Here is a 25,283-nt window from a genome sequence, read left to right as displayed (position 1 = left end):
TGATAATTACATATAAAATTCATAGGAATACGCCCACATACAGAGTCAGGCGTATCCAAGCGAACAAACCTGATATGGTCCTTTTTGATAAATCCAATGAAATCATTGTATGACCGATTTATCTGTTTCTTTTGAAACTAATGAGATTCAGGAGAAACAAGGCAAAAGACAGTATGAGGACCGCACTAACGAAATGTCAAGCTAGCTTCCCAAGTTGTTATACTCCCCATTCATGACAAGAAAGATCTCGTTTCCTGACGCTTAAAATAGTGTTTGTATTAATTAAAATGCACACATTTCCAAATATTCGAAATATTCCAGTGTCCATACCGTCCACTGTCCTTGAAGGATAATGATGACGTAGGCGACAAAAACGACAACGACAAGAACGATGTGGTGGATTGACTTTCAGAAAGCATATGATTCTGTCTGTTTGGGAATGTTTGGACATGTTGTAGAAATTTACGTCAGTGTCCACATCGTCCACTATCCTGGAAGGTGTATCTTGCCACATTTGTTAGCGGGTAGAGACACAAAACCAAATAAAGCCATGTACATGTGTATGCATACAATTTGGAATAATAATGGCAGTTTACAATCCTAGACACATTCCACACTGAGCCATGTTAGATCATGTTTTCACTGCTGTTTTATGTATGAGAACACAAGAAAGTACGTATTTGTCAGTCATTCAAATCTCGGGTTCCGCAAAAGTTTTCGTATCTGTTTTTAGTATAAATCGTTAGGAGTTTTGCGATCAGGGTATAAGTTGTCAATTTTAGGTGCTAAAATGCACTTTAATGAATCTTTGGAGTCTATAACCTTGAGAAACGTTGTAATGTTATTAATACAAAAATCAGTAAAAAGTTAAAAGCAGTAAAGCATATATTTTGTGACCAGAACTAGCATGTTCGAGGTAAAGCTTACGTTTTGTGTACCATCAAAAGCATGACAGTGATGACATTTCTTCAAAACATGACAAAATCCCTATCAGTCACAACATGAGAGATATTTACCACGAATGTGTGTACCGAACTCTCGAACCTATTCTCCGATCACGACTGCCTCACCATAAAAATACATATAGATTTGGACCTGTGAAGATCAGGGTTAGAACAGATCTTCAGCAACCAATGCTTGCATTAAAAGGTGACTATGGATGTCGTTAGAGGCAACTAACGGGATCGGGTTGGTTGTCGGGCTCGCTGACTTGGTTGATTGGATGCATGTCATCTTATCCCAATTGTGTGGATTGATGCTCGTGATGTCAATTACTGGATTGCCAGGTCCATACTTGATTATTTGCATGACCTCCGTCATATAGCTGGCATATTGCTGAGTGTGGCGTTAAACAAGACAAACCAAACAAACACAACATATAAATTTAACCGCTTATTTCAAATTCGAGATAAAAATACATAGGGCCATCTCGGTCCCAATCTGACTTTACAATAGAACTGTGTACCATGATATCGAAGTTTGAATTTGCCACCGTGACAGCTTCCAGAAATCTTAATTAGAATTTTACTTAACTGTAAACAATTCTCCTCGATATAGGTTGAGGAATCCGCAATGAAGTCAAAGAAAGTGATCATTTGCAACACTGTCAAACTTAGTTTCATCGACAGAAACCACGGACCTTTTCGCAAAACCATAATTCAACTTAATCCTTCACTTGGTGTTCTGTCACAATGTTTATTGATTATTACCTGCGAAATACATTTCAATTAGCAACACCTTACACCTGTATTCTGAATTGATCGTCTATGCAATCTGTTACTCAGTTTTATTTCGCTTATTGACTTTCTACATAGGTGAACAGGGACATTTATTTTAAATGCAAACAACGTGTTATTCAGGAAAATGTAATTACATGATAGGGGTTTGTGAACACACAAATAATTATCTATACAAACACCTCTTCCTTTAAAAAAACATATATATTAATACACACAAATGTTTTTTTACAAACAATAGTTGATTTTATGCTTCCAAACAAATCACAAGCAAGCTATTGTTCAATTTTTAAATATTGCCAAGGTACATGTATCCAATAAAATCGTATTTAATCACAAATATCTTTCTGTTCCATATAAATGTAACAAATGAACTAACCATTTCAGTGGATCTCAGCATGGAAAAAACTGTTGATGTTCAATGAGTGAGTGGTTATTTAATGTAGTAAAAACGTTTTGGTAAATACATGCAGCTGTACAATTTATAGATGTTCCAAGAGAAAATAATATAATATCTAATAGAGGGAAAACGGCTTCACTTTGAGCACCTTGTTTTCCTTAAGTACCGCGATCTGAGACACTATAAAGTGGTATATAGGTAGATATAATACTAGTCTATAGATGTGAATCCATTTCATGATACATATGTGAGGTTTTATTTGATTTTCACAGCCCGGGCCAAGTCGGACCGAACACTTGTGTAACTGTTGAGAGTATAGGGAGAAGAGGTCTACTTTAACCAACGTGTCTGCTTTAAATACGATGAACAGTGACATTATAAAGTGGTATTTACTTAGATATAGTACTATCCTATAAATATAAAGGCTATGCCGACAGATGGAAATTGGTATCACGATAGCTAGAAGTATTTGATACGTTTCAAATCTTATTTCGTTTAACGATTGCTCTTTTACATGTTGCCTAGATCAGCGACCCTTACACTCAGCTCCACTTTCTGGTTTTCAAGCGATTTACTCCGAATTACTTAATTATGGTGCACGTTTTTGGTTGGTGATTGTTCAATAATGTCATGTGTGTATGTTGAATCAATAAAATGTAGGTATGGTCGCCGTTAATGATGTAATTAGCCAATAACACTTTGGCCCGTCTTGGCCCGGCCCGGCCCGGCCCGACTTTTAGGGAATGTCCATCATCCCCAAAAGGAGTTATCTCTGTGGCATCGAACCTTTTATTAATGCATTACAACTATCCCCAAACAATCAGAGAGAAGAGGTTCTCTTATGTGGCTCAACGTAAGGTAATGATGTAACACTTCTCCAAATTAAAAAAATGTGGTATACGGCACTACGACAAGTGCGTTTCTTTACATACAAAATCAAAGTCCGGTCACATAATGAGCCATCACCCGCGATGTGGTCACTGGAACAGAAACGGAATAAGGCGAGCAGAGCCGAATGAGCTCGGGAGTATCGGCTGTGTTTTATAAAGACCGACGATCGACGTCCTGTCCCTTTAAACTCACTCAATTGTCCTACCAGGGATTACTAGACGTAGTAGTATGTGCGTTATCTATATCGACATATATTAACGAGTGAATAAGTGACATCAGTAAAGTCACAGTTACCTCCATCTGTTTTGCTGCTCGCCAGTAGACTGGGAATCATTGTGAGTACAATCCTTGTTGCTGAGAATATCTCTGTAGCATTATGGATACAGGCAAATGCCGACAACCTAGCTTCTGTAATCTGTACCGGGTATTTGTGATGTCATTGATTACTGTCCTTCTTTATCAATCAGTTTTGGCTGCTGGTGATCACTTCTAACCCAGATCTTCACGGGTCTGTTATACCAAGATCCTTATGAGCACTTACAGTTTATATTTTTTTCAGATTTCAATCTTATGTTTGAATTAGCTTGTTTCAGAGTAAACAGTGTCGCTTCTTTTTTGTCTAGATTGTATGATATAAGCCAAGTTTTAGCTCAGCTCAGTCGAGATGTCTGTTCAAAATGGTTTCTATAATATGATGTTCAGTAGAAGATGTCCGCAGTGAGGTATCATCCAACTGCAAACAATCTGCTTGCGCGGTCAAGGCGATCCGTAATATCATTTACATATATTGAAAATAAGAAAGGCACAAGGACCTAGCATTGTGGTACTCCAGCGGTCAAATATTGAGGACTTGACAATGCCGTAATGGGGAATTAAATACCTTTTGATGTCTATGGTCTTAATAAGTTTTCAGCCAGTTTAAGACGTTGCCTTGTATACCATATCCTTTAAGTTTAAACTACAACCGTCTGTGCCATACACGACCAAAGGCCTTTGACACATCACAAAATATCATTCAGTAATCTTCTCGGTTATCTTAAGCATAGCAAACATGACTTCAACAAAATGATGAACGGTGGAATGTACAGTTTTGAAGCTTGAATGATATTTTAAAATAGCTTATTATCAAGAAAATAATAAGACATGTACTTTAAAACTACTCTTTCAAATATCTTGATAAAGATTTTTCTCCATATGTATGGTTTCCCCAAGTAGTAAGAGGGTGAATATGATTTTACGCCTCCTTTAGCAATATTCTAGCAATATCACGACGGAGGAAACCAGAGACACACTTACCTTGTGAAACCATGCCAGATATTCCTTCATGTTTGAATATTTGAATTGTGTCAGCACTGTTTATATGTTAATATTTAATACCACGGACAGTAAACTATATAAAGCATAAGATTATTTCACCCAGGAAACACTGTCGCAGCCATAATAACTTGTGTATCATATATAATATAAGGGAGCGGTTTATGATCAGTAAGACTTGTTGGTCATCCAGTCGATATATGGAATTAACACTTGGTATCTGTAACCGGATATATACGAGAGCTGTGTATTCAGGACCAAAGCGACATATGCACGTGTTAACACACCAGGTCCAGCTATCATCATGCTCGTAGGACAATCCATGCAAGTAAGTTGACATTAACAATCGAAACAAGGAACAGATGTTTGAGCAATAGATTAATGGAACACTATGTTCACAGGTACAGACACGTCAATAATTCCATATTTGAATTAACGCCTACTCGTTTAGATGAAGTCGTTCAATGTCATCTAGACTCAAAACGTTTGTGATACCCAGAGGTCTTTACAGCAGAAAAAGACATTCTTCAGAACATTGTCCCCTAACCGAGTTTCTCCGAGCTTTCACGATCTGCAATTTGGTTGTTGCTTTGGATCTTGTATCGAGAAGCAATACCGTTTTGGTCCCTGCTTCAAAACACATACCCAAAAGAATTCTTAAAAAAGGAACCGACCGGTTTTTCCAGGATATCCGCCGAACAATACATGCTTATGATTCATACACTGGATGCGGCATATAACAGAGCTTTCTTATGATTATGGTAATTGTTTTGTTACTTATTTAACATGCACCGAGTGTTTGTGCAGAATTGTGTTTGATTATTTCGATATTTATATTGAGTCGCCCAAAGAGACAAACCGCCCAAGCAATTCAGACCGGGTATCCAGGGAGTTGCTGTGCGAGTCGTTCGAGGTATTCTGAAACCAATGGTCATTATTACGACCGACTGATCTAGCAGGTTGTTGAAGCGTTGTCGTACGTTTACGGTCGATCGTAGACTGTGCGCATCAGTAGTCATATCATCAAGAAAATAATCCCGTAAGATATTTTTGAAGCGGTGGAATCCAGCACGAAAGAAACATGTGAACGAGATGTTGCATGATAGAATATATTACCAATATCTCTGACATGCGAAAGATTGCGTGCGTATCCATGAGTCCAGACTATACCGGTTTTAAGAGAACATCAGTTAGCAGGAGAAAGTATAAACATGTTCTCTGAATAAAGCATTAACATTTGATATTCTTTAACATGATTATAATTACAAAAACTCTAACCATCATTTGGCATCAAGCCCAAAGTAAGAAGCAGTTTCTTAGCCGAATCCCAAGAGCCTTAAATCACTTTACGATGTCCAATTGTTGTACTCACAGAACCCCATGATATAGTGGCGAGCCCATGATGTGTGTTAGTGAGCGTCCTGTCGTTTGATCCTCTTCTCCCCGTTCAAAATTCGCATATGGACCCCAGGAATAAAGCCAACTTTTATAACTTACTACTTTGAATTCACTAAGAAGAATTCAGTCATCACTCGCTTTTGTTGCTTGATGTACCCCAACCGTTGTCCCAGCCTGACCTCAATATTTCAAAATCTGAGAATCAAACCTCGTTATGAAAAAACAACAATGCTTTATCAACCTTTAGTACCTGGTGAGATGAAATGGGGGTTTAACGTCGTGTTCAAGATTATTGTACTTGAATAGCTTGTACAAGTCCGGACTTATCCCGGTTTTCTAGTGCCAGCCCACTGAGATACCATGCCGCAGTTAAATATGGATATTCCACTCAGACACAGTGTACGGACTCCGAGCCAACCAGTCCTGGTTTTTTCCCCTCTAATGCCGAACTCCAAGCATGGGAACAAGTACCAAGTGTAAACGTAGTTTGGAATATCGCGGCGGGCATCGAACCGCCTTTAGTACACCGGGTGCGACAAAAAAAAACTATATTATAAATAGGTACAAGGGCGGCTCCCGTAGGGGCAAAACTCGATGAGTGCAACGGGATTATTGGACATGATTTTCATTTTTAGAAGAATAGATACTTTAGTATTATCGCCAAGATCCTTTCGTGTATGTGGTACTTTCAAGTGCAATGTGCACAATGGACAACTGGATAAACTCGCTTCTTTAGGAAACAATCAAAATCCATTGAATAAGCCTATAACAGGCATTGATGCCGCCACATATGAAAAGATCCTGCCATGAGTTAGTCTCTTGCAGATCTCTGATATTTGGACCATTCAGTCCATTCCACTATCATTCCCTTAACAGTTCTAGCAGCCTATGTTCAAAGTGGCGTTAAACCCTCACTCACTCACCCTAGCGGCCTGTACTCATCCCATTTTTGGTTGAAGGCAGAAATTAAAAGGCTTTATGGTTCCTTTATAGAATTAATTTTATTGAGCCTTATCCATAACTTTATTTAGTGGACTATATTTTAGTTAAATCATGAGGTACATAATGAGCCCCACCCGTGAAGATCCGGGGTAAAATTGGTCTTTAGCAACCCATGCTTGTCGTAAGAGGAGACTAACGGGATCGGGTGATCAGGCTCGCTGACCTGGTTGATGCATGTCATCGTATCGCAATTGCGTGGATCGATGCTCATGATATCAGTCACTGGATTGTCTGGTCCACACTCGTGTGCGGCGTTAATCAACAAACAGACAAACAACATAATATGCCCGCGAACGTTGTTCATACGCTGAGCTCTATTTCTGAATATATCGCCCGAACACAACATGTGCTAGAATCACAATGGCGTCTGCGGGGGCACACAAGGAACAGTCTGATAGCAGTCGAACATGCAGCATATGCATCGAACAGTTCAAGGATCCTAAGCTGCTGCCTTGTTTCCATACATTCTGTCAGCATTGTTTAGAACAATACACGTCGGGAACGGCAAGAAATGATGAGTTTTCTTGCCCCGTGTGTCGCTACAAAGTCACTCTTCCGGATTCAGGAGTAAACGGGTTTCAAACTAATTTCTACATCGAGGCTGATCAGTTGCAGAAGACCAGCGAGGATGCAGTTTGCGACGTCTGTTCCAAGACTGCAGTCAACAGATGTCGCCAGTGTGAGCAGACATTATGTGATGCTTGCACAAGTGTTCACAACTCGCTCAGTATGACCCGGAAGCACTCGCTCATTCGTCTACAAAAGACCTCCAGAGACTACCCGGCGATTTCTAAGCCCGAGTTCTGTTCTAAGCACAATGGTGAACGTTTCCGATTTCACTGTACGAGGTGTGAGCAGGCTATTTGTCGTGACTGTAAGCTGACGGCACACGAGGGACACAGAACTGTCGATTTGGAAGATGTGATAGAACAGGGACGCAATGACCTGGCTAAAGTGAAAGTAGAACTAGACGCGTGTATGACTGCGTTCGAGCGAAAGCTTAAACAATTATCAGACAGTAAAGAGAAATTTTCTATAACAGCAGGTACGATCGAACAGAAAATTAATACTGCCGCGGACCAGATTATTGAAAAGATAAATTCTCTCCGCAAAGAGAAGTTAAAAGAAATTGAAGGAATAAGGGCAACAGAGTTTTCCTATTTAGACAGAGCTGAAACGACGACTATACAGGACAAGCTGTTCCTAGGAAGCCATATTGATCACGTATCCAGACTGTTGGAAGATGGTTGCGGTGCAGATATCTTGAACACACTTCCTGAAATGAGACGGAGGTTAAAAGATATGAAGGACCCCTCTGACAGCAGTGACGGAACAAGTGTTGAAAAAATGAACAATCCGATGCTGTTATCAGTGTCCAGAAGTAAGAGAATCCTCAAAAGCTCGGAAATGCTTCAGATTTTAATTAAAGTTCCCGTACCCGAAATCTTATCACCAAATTTCGAATTTCAATGTCTGGTTGCAAAGGGAACTATCGACTTCATATGCCCTACGGGACAAAATCAGGCATGGGTCGCCATTCGCGGCACAGTTGGAAGATGTTCACTGATCCTATTTAATCAAAGAGGAGCTGCAGTCAAGAGGTTTGAAATACACCAGGACCGTTATGAAGCTGCTCGGACAAATGGGATCTTAAGTATGATGCACGTTCCTATTGGTGACGAAAATGTTAAATCTGAGGAAATCTCTGCGCTCATGGGGGATATCAAGCTCAAACGGAGCCCTCGGAAGGATATGAAGAATGGTAATGCATGTGAAGTATATACCATGAAAGGAACTGTCACTGTGTCAACTTCAAGAGAGATTGAGTACGAGTTGTCCCCTGTTCCTCTGGTCAGCGCAAAATCCATATTTTCTCCCGTGGATGTCTGTTGGGGCCCTGGGGGCGAAATTGTTATTGCTGACAAGGGAAGCAACTCTCTGTTGGTATTTAGGGATAGTGATTCTAAATTAAGATCTTACAGAATGCCACTGGAAGGGACTTTTAGTCCATGCGCTGTCGCCTTTGGAGCAGATGGGAAATTATGGATAGGGACTGTGTCGGGGACAGTGTATATTTTGGGCAGACTTGAAGTTTAGAAAGCACAAATACATAACTATCTCAACTATTAACTGAGTAGCTACCAAAGCTACTTGGGCATCACAATGTTGTGAACCCTGGCTTGCTCTGTTGAACCCTTGCATATGTGTTATCCTGCAGACAGTTTGCATAGATGTTATCCTGTAGACAGCTTGCATGGATGTCACCTGTAGACAACTTGCATGGATGTCACCTGTAGACAACTTGCATGGATGTCACCTGTAGACAGCTTGCATGGATGTCACCTGTTGACAACTTGCATGGATGTCACCTGTAGACAACTTGCATGGATGTCACATGTTGACAACTTGCATGGATGTCACCTGTAGACAACTTGCATGGATGTCACCTGTTGACAACTTGCATGGATGTCACCTGTAGACAACTTGCATGGATGCCACTTGTAGACAACTTGCATGGATGTCACCTGTAGACAACTTGCATGGATGTCACCTGTTGACAACTTGCATGGATGTCACCTGTAGACAACTTGCATGGATGCCACTTGTAGACAACTTGCATGGATGTCACCTGTAGACAACTTGCATGGATGTCACCTGTAGACAACTTGCATGGATGTCACCTGTAGACAACTTGCATGGATGCCACTTGTAGACAACTTGCATGGATGTCACCTGTTGACAACTTGCATGGATGTCACCTGTTGACAACTTGCATGGATGCCACTTGTAGACAACTTGCATGGATGTCACCTGTAGACAACTTGCATGGATGTCACCTGTAGACAACTTGCATGGATGTCACCTGTAGACAGCTTGCATGGATGTCACCTGTTGACAACTTGCATGGATGTCACCTGTAGACAACTTGCATGGATGTCACCTGTAGACAACTTGCATGGATGTCACCTGTAGACAACTTGCATGGATGTCACCTGTAGACAACTTGCATGGATGTCACCTGTAGACAGCTTGCATGGATGTCACCTGTAGACAGCTTGCATGGATGTTATACTGTAGACAGCTTGCATGGATGTCACCTGTATACAGCTTGCATGGATGCCACCTGTAGACAACTTGCATGGATGTTATACAGTAGACAACTTCTATGGATGTTTTCCTGTAGACAGCTTACATGGATCTTATACTGTAGACAACTGTCATGGATGTCACTTGTAGACAACTTGCATGGATGCCACCTGTAGACAGCTTGCATGGATGTCACCTGTAGACAACTGTCATGGATGTCACCTGTTGACAACTTGCATGGATGTCACCTGTAGACAGCTTGCATGGATGTCACCTGTAGACAGCTTGCATGGATGTCACCTGAAGACAACTTGCATGGATGTCACCAGTAGACAGCTTGCATGGATGTTACCTGTTGACAACATGTATGGATGTCACCTGTTGACAACTTGCATGGATGTCACCTGTAGACAACTTGCATGGATGTCACCTGTAGACAGCTTGCATGGATGTCACCTGTAGACAGCTTGCATGGATGTCACCTGAAGACAACTTGCATGGATGTCACCAGTAGACAGCTTGCATGGATGTTACCTGTTGACAACATGTATGGATGTCACCTGTTGACAACTTGCATGGATGTCACCTGTAGACAACTTGCATGGATGTCACCTGTAGACAACTTGCATGGATGTCACATGTAGACAGCTTGCATGGATGTCACCTGTTGACAACTTGCATGGATGTCACCTGTAGACAACTTGCATGGATGTCACCTGTAGACAACTTGCATGGATGTCACCTGAAGACAACTTGCATGGATGTCACCTGAAGACAACTTGCATGGATGTCACCTGTAGACAACTTGCATGGATGTCACCTGTAGACAACTTGCATGGATGTCACCTGTAGACAGCTTGCATGGATGTTATACTGTAGACAACTTCTATGGATGTTTTCCTGTAGACAGCTTACATAGATCTTATACTGTAGACAACTGTCATGGATGTCACCTGTTGACAACTTGCATGGATGTCACCTGTAGACAGCTTGCATGGATGTTACCTGGAGCAGATGGGAAATTGTGGATAGGGACTGTGTCGGGGACAGTGTTTATTTTGGGCAGACTTGAAGTTTAGAAAGCACAAATACATAATTATCTCAACTATTAACTGAATAGCTACCAAAGCTACTTGGGCATCACAATGTTGTGAACCCTGGCTTGCTCTGTTCAACCCTTGCATATTCAACTTGCATGGATGTCACCTGTAGACAACTTGCATGGATGTCACCTGTAGACAACTTGCATGGATGTCACCTGTAGACAACTTGCATGGATGTCACCTGTAGACAACTTGCATGGATATCACCTGTAGACAACTTGCATGGATGTCACCTGTAGACAACTTGCATGGATATCACCTGTAGACAACTTGCATGGATGTCACCTGTAGACAACTTGCATGGATATCACCTGTAGACAACTTGCATGGATGTTACCTGTTGACAACTTGCATGGATATCACCTGTTGACAACTTTCATGGATATCACCTGTTGACAACTTTCATGGATGTCACCTGTTGACAATTTTCATGGATGTCACCTGTTGACAACTTTCATGGATATCACCTGTTGACAACTTTCATGGATATCACCTGTTGACAACTTTCATGGATATCACCTGTTGACAACTTTCATGGATGTCACCTGTTGACAAATTTCATGGATGTCACCTGTAGACAACTTGCATGGATGTCACCTGTAGACAACTTTCATGGATATTACATGTTGACAACTTGCATGTAATCCAACAAGTGGATAATTTGTGAAACCTATTCTTGCCTTCCTACACTCATCAATCATGATCACAATCGCATGGTGGTAAATACTTACGTTAGTGATATCTCATCAGCTATGTTAATGGTCGCGGAAATGTTCTCAAATTGTATTATACGTAAAATAAAAAAAATGACTAGCAAGAGGAAATGTTTTTTAAGATTTCAGAAACTGGTATTATACATCGAACGGGAAATTGTATATTGGTCAATCATAGCGTGTTCATGGGTTTTAAAGGGATGCCATTTGGGGAAGAATGAAGTATTCATTTCTATCATAAGAAAATGGAGAGTCAATGGTTTAGAACGACAGTTCCGGGTCAGCCCTATATCCGTGCTGGTGGATTTCATGTCAAAGTGATAAACATCTAAGGCCTGAATCAGATTCAGTTTCCTCCAGGCCCCGCGATTCGCTGAGCAGAGTTGCGTCTCTGCGGCACGCCAGAAATCTATGATTGTGGGCTCAAATCCCGGTTCGCCCCGATTATGTTTCAAGGTATGTCAGCACCATACCCGTGCTCGTGGCTTTCGCGGTAGTGGTAAACGTCTTAGACCTGCATCACTTCGGTCTTTCCTCCTACATTAAGCTGACACGCCGTGATATAACTGGAATACTGGAATTCAACTACAATATTTCTCAATTCAGTTGGTCGAAATGCCGCCTTGTTTCGCTCTGGTTAAATCTGTGACGATGTTATGTTTGTGTGATGTTGGAGCCGCACGCAGCAATATTCCAGCTATATTGTGGCAGTCTGTACATAATCGAGTCAGGACCAGACAATCCATAGATTGACATCATGAGCATTGATCTACGCAAATGAGATACGATGACATGCATGAACCAAGTCAGCGACCCGGACCACCCGATCCCGTTAGTCGTCTCTTTCGACAAGTTGCTGAAGACCAATTCTAACGCGGATCTTCACAGGTGACGAGACGGCGTCCCTTCTAATACTCCATACACACATTTTATGAGTGCGTGAATGACCTGATCTGTGAATAAAGTAATACAAGTTATTATCTTTACTTAAAACACGATTACTACCATTATGTTTCTCAACCGCCAAATGCGTTTCAATAAAGGCGCATTACGCCCCGTATTAAAAACAACAACTCTTGTCATATGGTATGGCAAATTTGATAACTGTGATGTGTCAGCTTACACCTTCAATCACATACGACAATATGTGGCATGGGCGAATGAATTATTTCGTAAGTCAATAATCTAGGATCGATGGATGCATCTACCGACAGTGCCTAAATTCTCTTTGTATTTGAAACACACAAAATGCTCATTCTGACACATGATCGATATTAGCCTTGGTTTTGTTCAGCTTGCAATAAGACGTTGTACATGGGTTCGTATCTCAGATTCGCCCTGATAATATTTGTAGGCTTGTCAGCATCATAACGGGCTAACTTGCAATAGATGTAACTGAAATACTGTTCAAAGCGGTTTTAAACAAAACTCACACACTCATATTTTAGTTTAGACCAAAATCTAGTCTCTGAAATGAACATATCGTACATAAAAACAGTTGTTCAGTTATCTTAATAAAAATGTAATAAAAAGGAGCCCAGTGACTCTCTTCATTTTCAGATACTGATACTGGAGTGATCTAGACTTGCCAAACACTATAGACTTGCATGGGCTGTATTTGATATAAATTTTTTATCAGGGTCTGTAAGACAGACTAATTTTAGTTCATCTGAGCTTATGTCGTTGTCTGCTTGTTGTTCCTCCATCGTCGCCTGTAAACAGTGGACAAGTGTAACTTAGCTTGCTATATTTGTCCCGCCAATTATAACACCTTGATTCGTTAACGACGGCCATATTTAAAACTCAACACATGGCCATAACCGATATATGTTCCCAAGCGTAATGAAATTTGGATAGCAGTTGTTAGCAGTGAGCCGTTACATAATTTGTATTTGGAGAGAAATTGCTTGCTAAAGCTTTGGATATTTAAACATACTTCCACTTGGGATATGAACTTGATATGAACAGGAAACGACTTTTGTGCCCAGGGTCATAAATCGACAGTAGCGCTAAGGTGGTCGTAAGTCCCATGTATTAACATAGACTTACGACAGTTGTAGCGCCAAGGTGGTCGCTAGTTACATACATTAACATAGACTTACGATAGTTGTAGCGCTAAGGTGGTCGCTAGTTACATACATTAACATAGACTTACGATAGTTGTAGCGCTAAGGTGGTAGTAAGTCATATTCATGAACATAGACTTACGACAGTTGTAGCGCCAAGGTGGTCGCTAGTTACATACATTAACATAGACTTACGATAGTTGTAGCGCTAAGGTGGTCGTTAGTTACATACATTAACATAGACTTACGATAGTTGTAGCGCTAAGGTGGTAGTAAGTCATATTCATGAACATAGACTTAAGACAGTTGTAGCGCAAAGGTGGTCGTAAGTTACATACATTAACATAGACTTACAACAGTTGTAGCGCTGAGGTGGTCGTAAGTCATATTCATGAACATAGACTTACGACAGTTGTAGCGCAAATGTGGTCGTAAGTCACATACATTAACATAGGTGAGGTGAAATGGGGTTTAACGTCGCGTCCAAGATTATTGCACATATATAGCGACGTGTACATTTACATAGACTTACGTCAGTTGTAGCGCAAAGGTGGTCGTAAGTTACATACATTAACATAGACTTACAACAGTTGTAGCGCTGAGGTGGTCGTAAGTCATATTCATGAACATAGACTTACGACATTTGTAGCGCAAAGGTGGTCGTAAGTCACATACATTAACATAGGTGAGGTGAAATTGGAGACACTAATGGAATTTCTGTTTTGAGCTTTAGTTCATATTTTTATTTTATTGCATATTTTTTGTGCGATTTATTGCATCCTTGAAATGATATAAATATCTGAGAAAAAAGGGAGGGACAAATACATTTTATGACGTTTCATATTTCGTTCTAAAAACCATGCAATAGCTTCTCTTGTAACAAAACAAAACATATAGAGAATCTCACCCGGGTGTCTTTTGATATCAAATATATCAACACGAGTTGATAAAAGTGGAAAAATTCCGAGGCTTGCCGAGGATTTTTGCCACTTTTATCAACGAGTGTTGATATATTCGATATCAAAAGACACCCGGGTGAGATTTTATTTATCATCCAACATCATTCTTTCAACTTTTTCAATTTGTAGACAGTAATCATTAGCAGTGTCTTCAGTGTAAAAAGTACTGAAAACAGCTTCAGAAGCAGAGCCATTACTGATGTCATTTGATTGTGACGTCATGGTAACCAGTGACGTCACAATGTTCTGCAAAGCATTGTGATGTAATTTCATTGCAGCGATATCTACAGTGTAGATATCGCTTGATCTCATCCAAGCGGTATCTCCTGTGGGAGCCAGTTTTGGATGATAAATTTCTTTTATCTACTAAGATCGTGAAACAAAAGGTTTCCACAATCTCACGTCGTGAAAAAAACACATTCATTCTAATCACCCCCGAGTTCCATCTGCTAAACTGAGTATGCGCTAAAGGATGAGTAAGTGCACTTTTTACAAAATATAATTCTTTTCTTTCCAGGCAAACATGTGGACATATCAGCATCGCCCAAAGGTGATGCTAGTGGCGATTGTTCCAGTTCTTGTACTGACGCTCTTGTTCATACAGTATCAACCTAATATCGTATGTCAAAATTGCCAGTATGCACCGATTGGTCACATCCAGTCTGGTGAAGGGACAGATGTTCTCAAGTGTATGACCATAGGTCATTGGAAGACCAGAACATTGTCCAACGAGGAGAAGAAAAAGATGTACGATTTTCGTGAGAGTAATCACGCTCGGTTCGCCTTCCCCCCGAACTTTCAACGCAAAGATGGCCGCTGCGGAAACCTGACGTATGAAAACGTCATCTATTTCCGAGCGCTATGTAATCCGCGAGGAAAAACTCCCTGCTGTTTTCACAATTCCTGCCTATTGAAATCAGAAAAGGAGTGTGTTTGTGAAGACTGCTTTGATCTAAGGCAAGAGAAATATGCTGAATTTTCCTCGTGGGTTCCATCAGATTCCAGATGTTCATATCGTGAGTTCTCGCGAGAAGATGCATGTCAACTTCTCAAAGGAAGTACGCTGCATTTTGTTGGAGATTCCCTGGTCCGTCACATCTACACTGCAATGTTACTGGTTCTTACAGGGGATTATGACTATGGGGCGCTTGTACCAAGCGCATCCGATGGTAAGTAAGGAGGAGGAATACTGTGTTGAAATGTCCAAGTGCATTTGGTGTCATGGAACTGTCTAATGTTTCTCCTTCGTCATCAGTCTTTACGGCATCAAACTCATGTACCATATTTCCTCTATTAGACGACGAACTCCAATAAACGCCGGCCTCTAATTGACGCCGGGGCATACGCTCTGTCCAAAAAATAGATTGAAGAAAGACAAGAATTCTGGATTCGGTAAGATAGTGAGTTGCCACTATGCCAACATTAAACAGAATAGACGCCGGGCCTCTGATACACGCCACCTTCTAATAGACGCCGGATCAACGTTTTGCGCGAAAGGACGAGACACCAGGGCGTCTAATAGAGGAAATACGCTATACACTTAAAGCGCTTTTAATACTAAATGTGCACGTTTGTTTTGTTTTCTCAGTTCATGCTGGTAATCTACGCACACTGCACACATGAAATGTGTGTGAAACATGAGGACAAATTAATGCCGCCCTCCTCCTACCTCCCCCCGCATTTTCGGGAACGGATTATATTTTAAAAATAAAATCCCCTTCCCCAACACCCAGAATATAACCCGTGAAGATCCGGGTTAGAACTGATCTTCTGCAACCCATCAGTTACTGAATTTTCTGGTCCAGATTCGATTATTTACAGATTGCCGTCATATGGTGCGGCGTTTATACGTAATAGAGTATGAAGTTACTCAACTTTGGCGCTTAATCTGAAATCAGAGCAGATAGGCCTACCACAAGCCTTTCGGTGTGCTTCACATATTGTTTTGCACAATTATATAGATATGCTACTACAACTGCGACAGTGATGCGCATAAAAATACATCTCAACACATCAAAGTTGCCGTATCGCTATATCGGGGCTCCACGACAGCACGTGGAGCCGTACAACCAATCCAAACAAAGGATAAATACGCGAATTGAAAACGTTCTTCACGTTTTAGGATATTTTCTCAATGAAAGTTTAACATTTCATGTTTATCTAAATATTTAGACTCGTCAACAATGAAACCGACAAATAACATAATTTTATGCAATATCTTGAATGGACTGTGTACGATGTGACCAATCGTCACATCTCGCTGGTCTGGGATTGAGGTACTATGCTGGCCGCAAGAATCTCTGGGTAGGAGAGTGAGAAGAGTGCTCATTGGTCTAAGCACCTGCTGGCTTCCTTTTCGCTTGATGTATCAGTTAAAAACAGCGACTGCATCAGTTCCATACAGCGACTGCATCAGTTACAAACAGCGACTGCATCAGTTACAAACAGCGACTGCATCAGTAACAAACAGTAACTGCATCAGTAACAAACAGCGACTGCATCAGTTACAAACAGCGACTGCATCAGTAACAAACAGTAACTGCATCAGTAACAAACAGCGACTGCATCAGTTCCATACAGCGACTGCATCAGTAACAAACAGTAACTGCATCAGTAACAAACAGCGACTGCATCAGTTCCATACAGCGACTGCATCAGTTACAAACAGCGACTGCATCAGTTACAAACAGCGACTGCATCAGTTACAAACAGCGACTGCATCAGTTCCATACAGCGACTGCATCAGTTACAAACAGCGACTGCATCAGTTACAAACAGCGACTGCATCAGTTACAAACAGCGACTGCATCAGTTACAAACAGTAACTGCATCAGTAACAAACAGCGACTGCATCAGTTCCATACAGCGACTGCATCAGTTACAAACAGCGACTGCATCAGTTCCATACAGCGACTGCATCAGTTACAAACAGCGACTGCATCAGTTCCATACAGCGACTGCATCAGTTACAAACAGCGACTGCATCAGTTACAAACAGCGACTGCATCAGTTCCATACAGCGACTGCATCAGTAACAAACAGCGACTGCATCAGTTCCATACAGCGACTGCATCAGTTACAAACAGCGACTGGATCAGTTACAAACAGCGACTGCATCAGTAACAAACAGTAACTGCATCAGTAACAAACAGCGACTGCATCAGTTCCATACAGCGACTGCATCAGTAACAAACAGTAACTGCATCAGTAACAAACAGCGACTGCATCAGTTCCATACAGCGACTGCATCAGTAACAAACAGCGACTGCATCAGTTCCATACAGCGACTGCATCAGTTACAAACAGCGACTGCATCAGTTACAAACAGCGACTGGATCAGTAACAAACAGCGACTGCATCAGTTACAAACAGTAACTGCATCAGTAACAAACAGCGACTGCATCAGTAACAAACAGCGACTGCATCAGTAACAAACAGCGACTGGATCAGTTACAAACAGCGACTGCATCAGTTACAAACAGCGACTGCATCAGTTACAAACAGCGACTGCATCAGTTCCATACAGCGACTGCATCAGTTACAAACAGCGACTGCATCAGTTACAAACAGCGACTGCATCAGTTACAAACAGCGACTGGATCAGTTACAAACAGCGACTGCATCAGTTACAAACAGTAACTGCATCAGTAACAAACAGCGACTGCATCAGTTCCATACAGCGACTGCATCAGTTACAAACAGCGACTGCATCAGTTCCATACAGCGACTGCATCAGTTACAAACAGCGACTGGATCAGTTACAAACAGCGACTGCATCAGTTACAAACAGTAACTGCATCAGTAACAAACAGCGACTGCATCAGTTCCATACAGCGACTGCATCAGTTACAAACAGCGACTGCATCAGTTACAAACAGCGACTGTATCAGTTACAAACAGCGACTGGATCAGTTACAAACAGCGACTGCATCAGTTACAAACAGTAACTGCATCAGTAACAAACAGCGACTGCATCAGTTCCATACAGCGACTGCATCAGTTACAAACAGCGACTGCATCAGTTACAAACTGCGACTGTATCAGTTACAAACAGCGACTGCATCAGTTACAAACAGCGACTGCATCAGTTACAAACAGCGACTGCATCAGTTACAAACAGCGACTGCATCAGTTACAAACAGAGACTGCATCAGTTACAAACTGCGACTGTATCAGTTACAAACAGCGACTGCATCAGTTACAAACAGCGACTGCATCAGTTACAAACAGAGACTGCATCAGTTCCATACAGCGACTGCATCAGTTCCATACAGCGACTGCATCAGTTACAAACAGCGACTGCATCAGTTACAAACTGCGACTGCATCAGTTACAAACAGCGACTGCATCAGTTACAAACTGCGACTGCATCAGTTACAAACTGCGACTGTATCAGTTACAAACAGCGACTGTATCAGTTACAAACTGCGACTGCATCAGTTACAAACTGCGACTGTATCAGTTACAAACAGCGACTGCATCAGTTACAAACTGCGACTGCATCAGTTACAAACTGCGACTGTATCAGTTACAAACAGCGACTGCATCAGTTACAAACTGCGACTGCATCAGTTACAAACTGCGACTGTATCAGTTACAAACAGCGACTGCATCAGTTCCATACAGCGACTGCATCAGTTACAAACAGCGACTGCATCAGTTACAAACAGCGACTGGATCAGTTACAAACAGCGACTGCATCAGTTACAAACAGCGACTGCATCAGTTACAAACTGCGACTGCATCAGTTACAAACAGTAACTGCATCAGTAACAAACAGCGACTGCATCAGTTCCATACAGCGACTGGATCAGTTACAAACAGCGACTGCATCAGTTACAAACAGCGACTGCATCAGTTACAAACAGCGACTGCATCAGTTACAAACAGCGACTGCATCAGTTACAAACAGCGACTGCATCAGTTACAAACAGTAACTGCATCAGTTACAAACAGCGACTGCATCAGTTACAAACTGCGACTGCATCAGTTACAAACAGTAACTGCATCAGTAACAAACAGCGACTGCATCAGTTCCATACAGCGACTGGATCAGTTACAAACAGCGACTGCATCAGTTACAAACAGCGACTGCATCAGTTACATACAGCGACTGCATCAGTTACAAACAGCGACTGCATCAGTTACAAACAGCGACTGGATCAGTTACAAACAGCGACTGCATCAGTTACAAACAGCGACTGCATCAGTTACAAACTGCGACTGCATCAGTTACAAACAGTAACTGCATCAGTTACAAACAGCGACTGCATCAGTTACAAACTGCGACTGCATCAGTTACAAACAGTAACTGCATCAGTAACAAACAGCGACTGCATCAGTTCCATACAGCGACTGGATCAGTTACAAACAGCGACTGCATCAGTTACAAACAGCGACTGCATCAGTTACAAACAGCGACTGCATCAGTTACAAACAGCGACTGCATCAGTTCCATACAGCGACTGGATCAGTTACAAACAGCGACTGCATCAGTTACAAACTGCGACTGTATCAGTTACAAACAGCGACTGCATCAGTTCCATACAGCGACTGCATCAGTTACAAACAGCGACTGCATCAGTTACAAACAGCGACTGCATCAGTTACAAACAGCGACTGGATCAGTTACAAACAGCGACTGCATCAGTTACAAACAGCGACTGGATCAGTTACAAACAGCGACTACATCAGTTACAAACAGCGACTGCATCAGTTACAAACTGCGACTGCATCAGTTACAAACAGTAACTGCATCAGTAACAAACAGCGACTGCATCAGTTCCATACAGCGACTGGATCAGTTACAAACAGCGACTGCATCAGTTACAAACTGCGACTGTATCAGTTACAAACAGCGACTGCATCAGTTCCATACAGCGACTGCATCAGTTACAAACAGCGACTGCATCAGTTACAAACAGCGACTGCATCAGTTACAAACAGCGACTGGATCAGTTACAAACAGCGACTGCATCAGTTACAAACAGCGACTGCATCAGTTACAAACTGCGACTGCATCAGTTACAAACAGTAACTGCATCAGTAACAAACAGCGACTGCATCAGTTCCATACAGCGACTGGATCAGTTACAAACAGCGACTGCATCAGTTCCATACAGCGACTGCATCAGTAACAAACAGCGACTGCATCAGTTACAAACAGCGACTGGATCAGTTACAAACAGCGACTGCATCAGTTACAAACAGCGACTGCATCAGTTACAAACTGCGACTGCATCAGTTACAAACAGTAACTGCATCAGTAACAAACAGCGACTGCATCAGTTCCATACAGCGACTGCATCAGTTACAAACAGCGACTGCATCAGTTACAAACTGCGACTGTATCAGTTACAAACAGCGACTGGATCAGTTACAAACAGCGACTGCATCAGTTACAAACAGTAACTGCATCAGTAACAAACAGCGACTGCATCAGTTCCATACAGCGACTGCATCAGTAACAAACAGCGACTGCATCAGTTCCATACAGCGACTGGATCAGTTACAAACAGCGACTGCATCAGTTACAAACAGCGACTGCATCAGTTACAAACAGCGACTGCATCAGTTACAAACAGCGACTGCATCAGTTACAAACAGCGACTGCATCAGTTACAAACTGCGACTGCATCAGTTACAAACAGTAACTGCATCAGTAACAAACAGCGACTGCATCAGTTCCATACAGCGACTGGATCAGTTACAAACAGCGACTGCATCAGTTACAAACAGCGACTGCATCAGTTACAAACAGCGACTGCATCAGTTACAAACAGCGACTGGATCAGTTACAAACAGCGACTGCATCAGTTACAAACAGTAACTGCATCAGTTACAAACAGCGACTGGATCAGTTACAAACTGCGACTGCATCAGTTACAAACAGTAACTGCATCAGTAACAAACAGCGACTGCATCAGTTCCATACAGCGACTGGATCAGTTACAAACAGCGACTGCATCAGTTCCATACAGCGACTGCATCAGTTACAAACAGCGACTGCATCAGTTACAAACAGCGACTGGATCAGTTACAAACAGCGACTGCATCAGTTACAAACAGTAACTGCATCAGTTACAAACAGCGACTGGATCAGTTACAAACAGCGACTGCATCAGTTACAAACTGCGACTGCATCAGTTACAAACAGCGACTGCATCAGTTACAAACAGCGACTGCATCAGTTACAAACAGCGACTGCATCAGTTACAAACAGCGACTGGATCAGTTACAAACAGCGACTGCATCAGTTACAAACTGCGACTGCATCAGTTACAAACAGTAACTGCATCAGTAACAAACAGTAACTGCATCAGTTACAAACAGCGACTGCATCAGTTACAAACAGAGACTGCATCAGTTACAAACTGCGACTGTATCAGTTACAAACAGCGACTGCATCAGTTACAAACAGCGACTGCATCAGTTACAAACAGAGACTGCATCAGTTACAAACAGCGACTGCATCAGTTACAAACAGTAACTGCATCAGTAACAAACAGCGACTGCATCAGTTCCATACAGCGACTGGATCAGTTACAAACAGCGACTGCATCAGTTACAAACAGCGACTGGATCAGTTACAAACAGCGACTGCATCAGTTACAAACAGTAACTGCATCAGTAACAAACAGCGACTGCATCAGTTCCATACAGCGACTGCATCAGTTACAAACAGCGACTGCATCAGTTACAAACTGCGACTGTATCAGTTACAAACAGCGACTGCATCAGTTACAAACAGCGACTGCATCAGTTACAAACAGCGACTGCATCAGTTACAAACAGCGACTGCATCAGTTACAAACAGAGACTGCATCAGTTACAAACTGCGACTGTATCAGTTACAAACAGCGACTGCATCAGTTACAAACAGAGACTGCATCAGTTACAAACAGCGACTGCATCAGTTACAAACAGAGACTGCATCAGTTACAAACAGCGACTGCATCAGTTCCATACAGCGACTGCATCAGTTACAAACAGCGACTGCATCAGTTACAAACTGCGACTGTATCAGTTACAAACAGCGACTGCATCAGTTACAAACAGCGACTGCATCAGTTACAAACAGCGACTGCATCAGTTACAAACAGCGACTGCATCAGTTACAAACAGAGACTGCATCAGTCGCTATATGGCTGAAATAATGCCGATGCGACGTTAAATTTTAACTCACTCACAAACAGCGACTGCACCGCCGTATTCACGGGCAGTGGAGGAACGTCGCGTATATAAACCCGTGATGGTTTGGCGATAGATCAATACAATAAATTTACTAAATATACGTATTGGATTATTTTCAGCAACAAGAAACGCTTGCAAAGGAATCTACATGTTCACAGAAAAAGTCTGCCGTCTCAGTCTAAGTTACGACACGAAAATATGCGGAGGAGAAGCGAAAGTTGTTATGAAGTATATCGACTATGCCCACAAGGGTGGTGAGTTTTTAACTCACGTAAAAACTATCCGGTCTAAATCGTTAATATTAGTCGGTATTGGCATTTATAACGATTTTGACATCAACCTTATTGACAAACAATATTTTGGTCCTGTACTGCGTGAGATTACGCATCGAAATGCCACACAGCCACTGTTGCTATGGGCCAACATCCACGCGCCAGGGATGTTCAAATCCCCTTTGATGAAGGGGCAGATTCGTAGTGACTTTGTACGTTTTAACACTAACATGGCCAAGTTTATGGGTGATAGAAATATTTCCGTATTTGAAACCTTTAATCTGACTGACGGCATGTCCAGCTTTGATGGAACACATTACGGAATGGGTATCAATGTTGTAAAGTCAAATATACTGTTGCATTACATTGCAGAATTGAGAAATAAAAGCATATGGTAAATCATATATTTATTAGTATGTGTTATGTATGTCCCCTTTTTAGCTCACCTGGCCTGAAAGGCAATGTACGCTGTTTACGTCAAACGTCATCGGGGCATCTTGGTCGGAATGTCCAGCTTTGATGGAACACATTACGGAATGGGTATCAATGTTGTAAAGTCAAATATACTGTTGCATTGTATTGCAGAATTGAGACATAAAAACATGTGGTAAATCATATATTTATTAGTATATGTTATGTATGTCCATTTTTTAGCTCACCTGGCCTGAAAGGCAATGTACGCTGTTTACGTCAAACGTCTTCGGGGCATCTTGGTCAGAAATCAAATATGGCTATCAGGAACCATGTTTAAAAAATAAATAAATTATGCACCATCCGTCTTAAACATCGCCAAAGAAGCGCCTGGTCCCTTAAACATTTCGAAGCAGATTTATCATTGACGGTCTTGAATTTCCCTCCCTACACCATGTGATAATAGTATGATACAAATTTTAACCAATCAGAAAAGAGTTCTGAGTTCAAGCCCGTGTAGCGCCGTAATTTCCGGCCTTCTTTTTCTTGTGTCACCCCTAGTCTACGTGTGCCCGAAGTGATGCAGGTCTCAGATGTTTACCAAGACAAGACAATTTATTCAATATAGAGGTCAATGGCCCAAAATACAGACATCTAACGGTTTCTAAGCGCGCGCGCACACACACACACACACACACACACACGTATATAGGAGAATGGTTAATAGTAGATTTCTTCCAGGTTGTCAAATATTGAGACATATACACACATATAACACAGACACCCATATCGTATGTAGCATTCTTGGAAAATAGGTATATTAAGTGGCATTGAACATATTTTTAATATTTCTTTGCACATTAAATAGGTATAAACAGAGATCACTTATTCTTTGCGTATATTGAGTGTTCATAATCTTTATGAATATGTTTACATACACAAGCAAAACATGAATCTCGTCTTCAAAGTACATTTTGTAATTCAGCCTACAATGAGGGCATAGTCTTAAATGGTATGGTATATTAGTGTAACTTCCTGTTTCTGTCATAAGTCTAAAATTGCGAAATCTTGTGAAACAAATTGTCAAATGTGAAGGAATAACTATGCACAGATACGTTTCCACATGTAAAATAGAGAATCTCACCCGAGTGTCTTTTGATATCAAATATATCAACACGAGTTGATAAAAGTGGGAAAACTCCGAGGCTCGCCGAGGTTTTTTCCGCTTTTATCAAACATATTTAATCCAGCTTGATTGTCTATGTGTACCAAACTTGCTGTTATAATTAACCTGGTCACTGTCGTCATAACATTCATACAGAGACTTGATGTTAAAAGAGCAATATAATGGACAGTGCTTTGATTCATCACATATACCAATGCCAAAGTTTGAGATATGTGGGAAGAGTGAGGAGGAGACAATCATATAATCAACAAGACTTGTTCCATTGTGGATCACAAATGTAAACTGACCTTGCTTATCTTCAAACAGTCTACCATTCATAGCATGAGTACCAAATGTTCTACATAGTTCAGCAAACCTTTTGCCATACTCATTATGAACAAGGTTATCTCTGCTTGATTCTGGTAGGTCAAAGTCATCCGAGGTAGTCATCAATATCCTTATCGATAAAATTAATATTGTCATCTGGTATAAAGTCTAGAAAATCTTTCATTCTAGCATTTAGATCACCTGCTAGAAATATGTGTTTGTCGGGATGGTCAGTCTTAATAATAT

General features: G+C 41.4%; 2 protein-coding genes across 5 annotated transcripts in view; both read left to right on the top strand.

Annotated features, from left to right (window-relative positions):
* Positions 1–23,532, top strand: part of LOC139479162 (uncharacterized) — a 41,926-nt gene extending 18,394 nt beyond the window's left edge. For all 4 annotated transcript variants that reach the window (XM_071261948.1, XM_071261946.1, XM_071261947.1 and 1 more), the window contains 2 exons: positions 15,187–15,838; positions 22,982–23,532. In XM_071261948.1, the coding sequence (XP_071118049.1) occupies positions 15,187–15,838; positions 22,982–23,532 (1,203 nt within the window). The remainder of the gene's footprint in view (positions 1–15,186; positions 15,839–22,981) is intronic.
* LOC139479855 (E3 ubiquitin-protein ligase TRIM56-like) lies at positions 7,102–8,838 on the top strand. Its single transcript, XM_071262753.1, has one exon. It carries the CDS (start codon positions 7,102–7,104, stop codon positions 8,836–8,838), a length of 1,737 nt encoding a protein of 578 aa, XP_071118854.1.
* Positions 23,533–25,283: the final 1,751 nt, after the last annotated feature.

Source organism: Haliotis cracherodii, unplaced genomic scaffold (assembly GCF_022045235.1).
Source record: "Haliotis cracherodii isolate W230 unplaced genomic scaffold, xgHalCrac1.p SCAF_4, whole genome shotgun sequence".
Taxonomy (NCBI): domain Eukaryota; kingdom Metazoa; phylum Mollusca; class Gastropoda; order Lepetellida; family Haliotidae; genus Haliotis; species Haliotis cracherodii.
This window is presented reverse-complemented; position numbering and strand designations above follow the sequence as displayed.

Bases quoted from the DNA above. Each gene is read 5' to 3' on its own strand.
- LOC139479855 (XM_071262753.1), top strand. From the start codon at position 7,102: ATGGCGTCTGCGGGGGCACACAAGGAACAGTCTGATAGCAGTCGAACA.